Source organism: Manacus candei, unplaced genomic scaffold (genome assembly GCF_025592945.1).
Source record: "Manacus candei isolate 608988 ecotype Guabito, Panama unplaced genomic scaffold, ASM2559294v1 h1tg000031l, whole genome shotgun sequence".
Taxonomy (NCBI): Eukaryota; Metazoa; Chordata; class Aves; order Passeriformes; family Pipridae; genus Manacus; species Manacus candei.
In genome coordinates, this window is record NW_026138079.1 from 574,088 (window position 1) to 584,593 (window position 10,506).

A 10,506-nucleotide genomic window follows, 5' to 3' on the forward strand; every position below is an offset into this window, starting at 1 on the left:
GACAAGCAGCAAAGAGCAATTTCAGTGGCAATAAACATATTAAAGTTATGAATATAACACTAAAAACGGCACAGAAAAATGCTGGTTTGCCTTCTTAAGCTTTTCAGTTTGTTACAAACTCCAAGGTTTTACTGAAAGCCAGAGCTGATGGGATGGTGCTGATCTGGCAACAGAGTAAACTGTATTTTCTTCAACTGCCCGGAAGGAACAAACCCTACTTGACACTGTTCATACCACACACCCATTTCTGTGACTCCCAGCACAGAGCAAGGTGGGAATTCTGATTTGCACAAGCTCAGCTCAAGGACACAGTTCAAAATGCTGCGATGGGCACCACAAATCCAACATGGTATCACATTCAGTGCTCTTCCTGATGTATCTCAGGATCCCATTGTCCCTCCTGGTCACCACAGACTGTACCTTCTCTTAGGGACTCACCAAACCGTGGTACTTAACCACTTAAGGTACTTAACCTTCTGCCTCAGGTTGTTCCACAAGAGCCAAGGTACAAACCAGCACCCACCACATTTCCCTGCACCTTTAACACTCTCGATCCCTGAGCACGTGCTGCTCACAGCCAGGGTGTGGTATAAGCAGGACAGGTTGAAATGACTGAAATGCCACTGTTTTTCCCTGCTCCCCAGGTGGCAGGGTCTGGAGGGGGGTTTGTTACCGAAGAGCCCACCGCCCGTGGTGGTTCCGAACGACGGCGCGCTGGTCGTGGTGGCTCCAAATCCAGCAGGCTTGTTCCCAAACAGGGTCTGAAGGGAGAAGAAAAGGAATTTAGAAACCTGGCAGGCTGATATTGCAGGAGTTGTATTGGTGTTTGGCTGCAGGCAAGGAGGCAGAACTAAGGCCAAGCACAACTGAGCCCACACAGCCTCCCACGAGCTGGGGGGTATCACAAGCCACAAGCACCTCCCAAAACCAACTCCCAGGGTTGGACTCGAGGGGCTTAAGGGTCTTTTCCAACCCCAGTGATTCTGTGATTTCACTCCACCAGAACCAAAATGACTGAATATCATGACTCAAGTTCATTTTTGGTTCAGGCATCACCACAACTTCCAAGCTGGATTTCCAGCCCTGCGCTGAGGAAGCCTTGGTGCCACACAGGCACTGAGAGCCTCGGCCTCTCCTGCTGTTTTCATCCCTCCACACATCACTCGTTAAAAAAACGGCTCTATTACACATGTTTATCCTTCAGTTTACATCAAACCACCCTGTTCTTGCATCTCAGGCATCTTAACTCCTAAGCTAACACTCCTTTCATGGAGGTCACTGCCCCGGGACAGGACTGGGGTTGGTTTTCTCTCTTTCATTAGTAAGGCACAAACATACCGAACCACCAACACCAAATCCTGTGTTGGCTTGTCCAAAAAGGCCCGTTCCCGTTCCAAATCCAGTCCCAGCATTTGTATTGGCAGCTGTCCCAAAAAGGCCTCCGGGCTGCGAGGGCTGGGTGACCCCAAAGAGACCCTACGAACAGGAACCAGGTAAAGGTCACGCTCCAAGGCTTTTCCAAGTCCAGCACTGACAGTAACAGATCCAACACACAAAATCAGGCAGTAAAATGATGGTACATTAGCCCTTGTGCTGGGGGAAGAGGAGGGAGGAAGAGCATTCCAGAAGCTTTAGTCCTCCAAGAAATTAGTTACAAAAAGGAAATTAAAAAAAAACCAAAACAAAACCTGAAGAATTTATGCTCTTAGCTTTAAAGGATATTGGAATTTCCTCATGGCTGAGTGAAGGAGATGGAAAAGAAACAATTCACAGGGTTTTCTGGGAGAAGTCACAACAAATTCACAATGGATATAGGATTTTTGGAACCAAAGTCCCTAGTTATGCAACAGGCCACAGCTATGCAGCATCTTTGTGTCACAAGAGCCCAGGACTGCTGCTCATTAGTCACCATGAAGTCCAGAACAGTTAATGAATTCCCACAGGAGGTTAATCATGGAATTGTATTATCTGTGTGAACAGGAATGGAAACACTAGAGCTGCTGGAGAGCAGTGTGCCTGGAGAAGGGAACGGGCACATTAGTGGTGCCCAGCTGATTGCTGCCCGTTATCCTGACACAGCCTCACTGGCAGGAGGTTCTCCCTTGGCCACAGCATTCCCAGCTCAGCATCCTGCTTCCACCCAGCTGGGCTGCAATGGGAGGGAAGGCCCTGTCCCACGGGCTCCCCACCCCATGGGCTCTCTGCCCCACGGGCTCCCCGGCCCACGGGCTCCCCAGCCCACAGGCTCTCTGCCCCACGGGCTCCCTGTCCCACAGGCTCCCTGTCCCACGGGCTCCCTGTCCCACGGGCTCCCTGTCCCACAGGCTCCCTGTCCCACGGGCTCCCTGTCCCACGGGCTCCCTGTCCCACAGGCTCTCTGCCCCACGGGCTCCCCAGCCCACAGGCTCTCTGCCCCACGGGCTCCCCAGCCCACAGGCTCTCTGCCCCACGGGCTCCCCAGCCCACAGGCTCTCTGCCCCACGGGCTCCCCGGCCCACGGGCTCCCCAGCCCACAGGCTCCCCGGCGCAGCTGCAGCAGTGGCCCAGGCGGGCTCAGCCCCTTACCATGGTGCTGGTGTTGGGCTGGCCCAGGGTGCTGGTGCCCCCGAAGGAGAAGCCGGTGTTCTGCGTGGTGGTGGCCTGGCCGAAGGGTTTGTTGAACAGGCTCGTGCTCTGGGAGGGCTGCCCAAAGAGCCCCCCCGTGGTGCCGGTGCCAAAGCCCGTGGTACCTGTGACACAGCAGGACAGGACACACCCTCAGTGCTCACCCACACCCAGCTGGGCCACCCTCGGACAGGCAAACAGGAAAAGAGGAATGGAATATCCTGAGCTGGGAAGGACTCCTGAGATCACCCAGTCCAAGCCCTGGCCCTGCCCAGGACACCCCAACACTCCCCCCTCTCCCTCAGAGCGTTGTCCAAACCCTCCTGGAGCTCTGGCAGCCTTGGGGCCGTGCCCACTGCCCTGGGGAGCCTGGGCAGTGCCCACCACCCTCTGGGGGAAGAACCTTGTCCTGAGATCCACCCTGAGCCTGCCCTGTCCCAGCTCCAGCTGTTCCCTTGGGTCCTGTCACTGGTCACCCCATAACCACTTCCATTCTTACAGTCTGGAGGATTTTGATCTGTTGACAGTCAAACTCAATGAACAAACATATCCATTCTTAGGAAGAAATTCTTCCCTGTGAGGGTGGTGAGGCCCTGGCCCAGGTTGCCCAGAGAAGCTGTGGCTGCCCCTGGATCCCTGGAAGTGTCCAAGGCCAGGTTGGACAGGGCTTGGAGCACCCTGGGCTGGTGGAAGGTGTCCCTGCCCATGGCAGGGGTGGCACTGGATGGGCTTTGAGGTCCCTTCCCAGCCCAAATCATTCTGGGATTCTGTGATCTATTTACCTTTCAGTTTGCATCAAAACTAATAAAATTCCAACTGGTGTTTGAATTTTCCCAAGGCAAGTAAGAAAACAGAGATTTCTATGGCCAAGAGCCCCATCAGTGAACTCTGAACAACCAGTGCAGTTCTGAGCTCACACCCCAGAGTTTTACAGCTGAACAGAATGTTTGCACATCCAGTCACAGCAATCCAGGGCTGGGCAGTACTTACTGGTTCCAAAGGCAGTTTTATTCTGCCCATAGGAAAAGCCTGTATTGGTGGTGGAAGAGCCAAAGAGTCCCGTGGCTGTGCTGGATGTGGCAGTGGAAGAGCCAAACAAGCTTGTGGCTGCTCCTGCTCCCACTGGATTCGAGGGCCCCTTCCGATTCGCCTGGTAATCTTCCAAACGGAGTTCCTGCAGGAAAATCCAGCTCTTTTTACCCAGGACAAGTGTCTTTGGCACATTCACACAGCACTCAACCTACACCAAGGCGAAGGTTCAAGAAAAGATGCAACACCTACATTTTTAAAAATAAGGACCCCAAAACCAGGACCTGAACTTAGATCCACGTTTGGGCTTCAATTTGGCTCCCAAGAGCTTTTTCAGATCTCTTCCATAGATCTGTTTCAAAGGATTAAATAAACCAACCCCAACGGGGAGGCTTCAGGTGCAACCCTTGGGAACACCAGTCTATAATAAACAGCTGAGTTTTGTCTGGGATCCTGCCGTTATCTCAGCAGGGCAGGACTGTTCCCAGCAGGATCCCGTGTCCTTCTGACGAGATGGAATTTCAGCTCTTCCAAACCTGCATTAAGCATTTAAACCCAACTGCAATTAACGTGGGGTTGCATTAACTGTTTTACTTGAGGACACCTCTCCCGTGTGCCATGCAGATATTGAAGGTTCGTTAATACTCTCACATTAATGAGCACGGAAGACAACGACGGTCCAAAAAAGGCCAAGCTAAGCCAAGCTGACCAACAGCCAAGCAAGGCCAGGATGTGTGACCCCCCAGACTGACCTCAAGGGACTTGCTCTCATACTCCTTCATGGCAGTGATGCACTGGTGCTTGGTGTTGATGTTGGTGCTGACGCCGGATTTCACCATGGTGTCGGTGCCGTTCGGGGGCTGCGGGGAAGGAGGAGGGACCCGGGTTAACATCCAGCCACACTGGAGGTAACACAGTCAGCATTCCCTGCAGATCCTGGGAAATCCTACCCTCAGCACACACCTGAGGCTCTGTGTGACTTATCTGCTCTGCTCAGGTGAGACCCCACCTGCAGTGCTGCCTCCAGCTCTGGACTCCCAGGATAAAGACATGGAACTGCTGGAGCAGGTCCAGAGGAGGCTCCCAGGGCTGGAGCCCCTCTGCTCTGGAGCCAGGCTGGGAGAGCTGGGGGGGTTCACCTGGAGAAGAGAAGGCTCCAGGGAGAGCTGAGAGCCCCTTCCAGGGCCTAAAGGGGCTCCAGCAGAGCTGGAGAGGGACTGGGGACAAGGGATGGAGGGACAGGACACAGGGAATGGCTTCCCACTGCCAGAGGGCAGGGATAGATGGAATATTGGGAAGAAATCCTTCCCTGTGAGGGTGGTGAGGCCCTGGCACAGGGTGCCCAGAGAAGCTGTGGCTGCCCCTGGATCCCTGGAAGTGCCCAAGGCCAGGTTGGACGGGGCTTGGAGCACCCTGGGCTGGTGGGAGGTGTCCCTGCCCGTGGCAGGGGATGGACTTTGAGGCCTCTCCCAACCCAACCCAGTCTGTGACTCTGTTTTCTATTCCAGGTGTATCTGCACAGCTGAGGCCTCACCCAGGTGTGTTCAGTGACAATCAACAGTGGAATTTACCCCAGGAACACCCAAAACAACTCACAGCAATTCTGCTTTCGGTTTCACTGCAAAGCAGCTTATCTCTGTCTGTGACACCAGTCCTGGAGCTCTGCATGGATTTCACTGCCCCCTTTTTTACCAGTGCTCTGAAGGCACACAGCAACAGCACTGCAACTGCCCAGCCAGGCCAGCCAGCAACAGCTCTGCCCCAGGCAGCAGAGCTCAGCCTTACAGCAGCTCAGCCCCAAAACAAAGAGGGACAAGATCTGCACGAACAAATAACTGGGGGAAAAAATCCCTCTTTCCAGCAGGCACCAGTCACCCCAGGTCCAGGAAGGCCTCTCTGCTGGGCCACCCTCCAGGTCCAACTGCCACAGAACTTCCCAGCAGTTACTGAATCCCGTCTTAAAGGGAACTCACCCAAAGGGGATGGGGCACCACTCCTCACATTCCAGGTCCCATTCCCAAAGCCAGGCTGGCTCAGGGAGAACTGCACTGATTCTGACCCATTCCAAGATGTCTTTTACCTTTATTTGCCATGGATCACCTGGAATTCTGTGGCACTTCCTGCGAAGGCTCAGCTTTAAGAGCTGCTTTACCCCTTTGGCATGAACACAGCTCTAAACCCAGCAAGTCTGGAATTTCACAGTGTTTGAGAACTTGGTGAAGCTCAGGAGAAAAACAAACCTAGTTTATGGAATTAATTACACCTCCTATTTCCACTCCAGCAGTTCCTCACCACTGCAGAACACTTGCATTTGAACTCCTCACTCCTTCACCTCAGTGACCGAGACACCACATCGATACCTGCAGCATGTAATGCTCCCCACACTGAACAGGCTGAGAAGAAAACCAGAACTTACATTGAACTTAATAGTCGTGCCAGTGGGAGCAGCAGTGAAGCTGGTGGGGCCGAAGAGGGAGCCAGAGGTGCTCCCAAAGGGGTTGGAGGTGGTGTTGGTGGTCCCAAAGAGCCCCCCACTGCTGGTGCTCGTACCGAAGTCTGAGGGAAACACAAGCAAATTAGAACACCTCCATTAAAACAAACCTGAAGCTTAAAACTTAGACCCAATAATTTATTAAAATTATGAAATACTTTGAAAGTGGAAAAAACAGCTGGAAAAAACAATGTGACAGCAGACCTGGAAACTGATTGTGCTGCTAATGCAGTTTTCTGCTGCAGAAGTGCCCCTAACTCAGCACCCCAGGAAACACCACAAAAACCACAGCAACCAGTTTCCTTGTGCTCCTGACAAGCAGGAAGAAAATTACACAATCGTTTTACAATAAAGAGAATCAGTGAGGTTCCATTTCTCTTCTCAGAAGGGGCTACTACAAGCAGCAGCTTTTGCTTTGTGGAATTACAGCAGATTTTAAAGGCATTTCATGCTGCAACTGCTCCACCACAGCAGGATAAAAACCCGAAATCAAACAGCCCCAGGAGATGTTTCAGAATAGAAAATTCCAGCCAAACACCTCTTGCAACTTATTTTGAAATTTACAGCTGGAATCACAGCTCCAGATGCAGGAGCATGTCAGGCTCGCCCTTGGCTGCTGTGGACACCAGGATGTCTCTGTACCCCTCAGGAGAAAACCCCCAGCCCCACAGAACAGCCAGGTCCCTGTGCTCTCCCCCAGTGGAGAGGGGCAGTGTCACTCACTCCCAAAGCCAGCGGGTTTGTTCTGAGCAAAGGCGTTGTTCTGGGACGAGAAGAGGCCTCCACCAGTGCTGGTGGTTCCAAAGAGGCTGTTGGAGGTCCCCGTGGATGTCCCAAAGCCGAAGCCAGTGTTGGTGGAGGATGTGGCTGGCTGGCTGAAGGTCGTCGACCCAAACAAGCCTGAGGACAGAAAACACTGTAAAACACCCACACCCTCCTTCGCTTGGGGGCTCTGATGGGTTTTGCGTTTTGGGGCTGGGAGGGCGTTTGATCATGTTTTATCATGATCATGTTTTGTTGCTGGCTCCTCGGTTTGGGTTTCTTGCCCTTGCCCCCCTCCAGGCCTGTCCCACTCTCCCCCTGCCCCACAGTACCTGGCTTTGTCTGGGTGCTCCCAAACAGGCCTCCCGTGTTGTTGTTGGAGCCGAAGGCCGACGTCCCGAAGGCCCCTCCGCTGGTCGTGCCAAAGCCAGCATCTGGAAGTACAGCCAGGTGAGCCCTGCCCTCCCCTGCACTGCCACTCCGGGGGGCTCTCCAAACACCCCCAGGAGACACAGCTCTGCCTTCCCAGCCTTCCCAACAACCCAGGCCTGACGGCTTCCATCCCAACCAACCCCAGCGCCACAGCCTCCGCTTGAGTTCTCCCTCTTTCTAGGAAAGGAAGTCTCAGCAGCAGCCATGGAATCCTGCTGTCTCCCCACATTAAAGGCTTGGGCTCCTGAACCCCACCCAAGTGAGCTGGAGAGCTCGGCAGCTCCCCAATCCCACCCCTCAAGGGATCAGCCCCTCCACAGGACCCTCTGAGCTGCACCCCAGGGAAGAACAGCTCACCAAAGAGCACCTTCGACTCAGCTGACACGTTTGACTTACTTTGCCCAAAAGTTGAAGTTGTCCCAAAGCCGGTGCTGCCTCCAAATGGAGTTCCAAAGGATTTGTTGAACATTTTCAGGATGGATCAGGTCTTCTCCCAAGACCTGAAAAGAAGAATTCAGGTTTTATTGAAAGCTTATCCTGCAAACTCCTTTTTCATCCCGCTCATGGCTGAGGGCAGCAATCCCTCTGGGATCCTTCAGCCATGGAACCCATGGCAGCGTGTTTAGGGCACACTGAGCAACTCCTACCCTGCCAGAACCCCAGGGGGACAAGGGCACCAACATTCCAGTGACAGCACAGGTAAGGAGGTGGCACTAACACTGAGGTGTCACCCCTGATCACAGCTCTGCTTTCCACACTGTGCTCCCACAACGTTCCCAGGCCTTTCCACGACTGATTTTCCTGTTCAACCCTATCTGGCAACTGCTTAAAACGTGACAAGTGGGAATGCACTGCAGGAGGATGACAGGAATGCACCTTCCCTCTGCTCCCCACTTCCCACAGCTTGCTGTTCCCAAGAGTTCTGCCCCATTCCCACAGGGCCAAGTTCCATTTCCAGCCCCCCAGTTCAGTGACTGCACATCCCTGGCTGCCCCTCTCCGACCTGTTCCCTGATCACAAACAAGAACAAACTCTGCTCCCAGTCCCTAAGTTTGTCAACAAATCCAGCACTATCCTGACAGGGAGTGTGTGGTGTTTTCCCACAGTGGGGCCAATGCCTGCAGCTCCACCTCTGAGAATGACAGTATTCCCAAAAAAACGCCAGTACTGGGCAAAACAATGCCATATTAACAATAAAAAATTCCCATATTCACCCAAAAAATCCCAGTATCCACCAAAGAAAAATGCCAGTATTCCCTTCAAAGCTCAGGGAATATTCCCAAACCCCCTCTCAAGGCAGCACTGTCCCAACACCAACAACTGCAGCTAAAGCCAAACGTGCCCCTTTCCCTGTGCCCAGGTTTGGCAGCTCCCCAGTCCCAGCTCAGGAACCACACAGGCTGTGCCCAGCACAGCCTCCTGCAGGGAAAGCACTAAATCCATCTGCTCAGCCTTGGAATTACAAGGATTTGTTTCCCCAAACTCAATAGCACCTTCTGGGAACAGTCAAATGCAGAGTGGGAGCAGCTGCAGCCTCCCCCCATCCCAGAACAACCAGAGACCAAACCAGTATCCCACACTTCCTGGTGGGATGGCTAGGGTGTCCTGGGCAGGGCCAGGACTTGGAAAATCCTTGGGAGTCCCCTCCTGCTCAGGAGAGTCTGTGACTGTTCCACAAACAGTAACTGAGGGATGATTTCTGTAAACTCCAACTGCCCCCGGCAGCCTCCCCTCACAGTTTGGGGTGTTAAGAGTGTCCCCAATCCCACAAGCAAGTCCTCACAGACTCCCTCAGGCACAGGGAGGAGAATTTCAGTAAAAGCCTGGAAAAGCTGCTCTGACAAACACTCAGAGCCCCCCAAGCCAAGAGCTGCTCCTGGGAGAGCACTGCAGCCCCAGAGTAACACTGCACCCACACTGAGCCCTCCTCACCCTCTCCCATGGGATTATTGGGGTTGGAAAAGCCCTCCCAGCCCATGGATCCCCCCTGTGCCCCATCCCCACCTTGTCCCCCAGCCCAGAGCACTGAGTGCCACGGCCAGGCCTTCCTGGGACACCTCCAGGGCTGGGCACTCCAAACCTCCCTGGGCAGCCCCTGCCAAGACCTCACCACCCTTTCCAGCAGGAAATTCCTCCTCCTGTCCAACCTGAGCCTCCCCTGGCACAGCTGGAGGCCGTTCCCTCTCCTCCTGCCCCTTGTTCCCTGGGAGCACTCCCTGGTGGAGTCCCCACCCCTGGAGGTGCCCAAGGAAGGCCTGGCCGTGGCACTCAGTGCTCTGGACTCAGGGTTTTATAGAACTGTAACCCGGCCGAGGAGGGACCCCCCACTCGAGGGGCTTCAATTAAAGGTTAACAGCAGCCCCGGTATCCCTGCGGAGAGCCACCCGTGACGGAACCGCGGTCACCGCCGGGGCCCCAAGCCACAGCTCACGAACTCGGCTTTAAACTACCCCCCATTAACGCAACTTCACACCGCAACTATTCGACGCGGCTTCAACTCACAAACAACCACCACGGCTGTAAAGAATTCCCGCAGAGAGAGGGGGCTGCCGTGACCTCCCGACCCCGGGGACAGCCCGGGCCGCTTCCCATACCCTGGAGAACACCCCGGGTACACCCTGGAGAACACCCGACACCCGCAAAGAGCCACGGAAAGTCCCCGAGAGCGGGCGGGGGGCGGCTCCCCGGGGACCGCCGGGGCAGGGCAGCGGGTGCCCCCCGAGAGGTCCCGGTCCCCTCACGGCCCCTGCCCTGCCCGCACAGCCTCCCTTCCCTCCTCCCCTCCCTCTCGGGGCCCGGCCGGTGTCCCGGCGCAAAAGGCGGGGCGGGGCGGTTCGTGGCGGCGCGGGGGCTCACCGCGGGTGCCGGTGCGGTGTCGGAGGAGCGGCGGTGCTGCGTGGGGCCGGGTCGGTCGGGGCCGGTCGGGCCGGGTCAGGCCCGCGGTGCCTCCACCGCCTCCCCGGGCCGCAGCTGCGTCACAGCCCGCGCGCGCACTCCCGGCCACCCCCGCGCGCCACCCGGCCCCGCCTCCCCGCGCCGTCCATTGGCCGCCGCCCGGCGCTTCGGGCGCTGATTGGGCAGACGGGCCGGGCGGGGGTGTGGCCCGGGCCTGCGGAAGGGTCCAGAAGGGCCCGTGTGGCGGTGCCGCCCCGACATCCGGGGCGTTTGGGACGGGGGCGGGGCTTGCG

General features: G+C 55.6%; 1 protein-coding gene across 2 annotated transcripts in view; it reads right to left on the reverse strand.

The window, feature by feature from the left end:
• Positions 1-10,322, reverse strand: part of NUP98 (nucleoporin 98 and 96 precursor) — a 32,921-nt gene extending 22,599 nt beyond the window's left edge. The window contains exons 1-10 of one of the 2 annotated variants that reach the window (XM_051791169.1): positions 10,175-10,322; positions 7,715-7,818; positions 7,219-7,320; positions 6,848-7,024; positions 6,050-6,189; positions 4,386-4,493; positions 3,595-3,778; positions 2,566-2,729; positions 1,339-1,476; positions 674-761 (exon numbers count right to left, since the gene is read on the reverse strand). In XM_051791169.1, the coding sequence (XP_051647129.1) occupies positions 674-761; positions 1,339-1,476; positions 2,566-2,729; positions 3,595-3,778; positions 4,386-4,493; positions 6,050-6,189; positions 6,848-7,024; positions 7,219-7,320; positions 7,715-7,787 (1,174 nt within the window). In that variant the 5' untranslated portion in view covers positions 7,788-7,818; positions 10,175-10,322. Of the gene's footprint in view, positions 1-673; positions 762-1,338; positions 1,477-2,565; positions 2,730-3,594; positions 3,779-4,385; positions 4,494-5,229; positions 5,575-6,049; positions 6,190-6,847; positions 7,025-7,218; positions 7,321-7,714; positions 7,819-10,174 lie in introns of those variants that run through there. The other variant, XM_051791170.1, reaches the window with a different exon arrangement.
• Between the last annotated feature and the right edge of the window lie 184 nt (positions 10,323-10,506).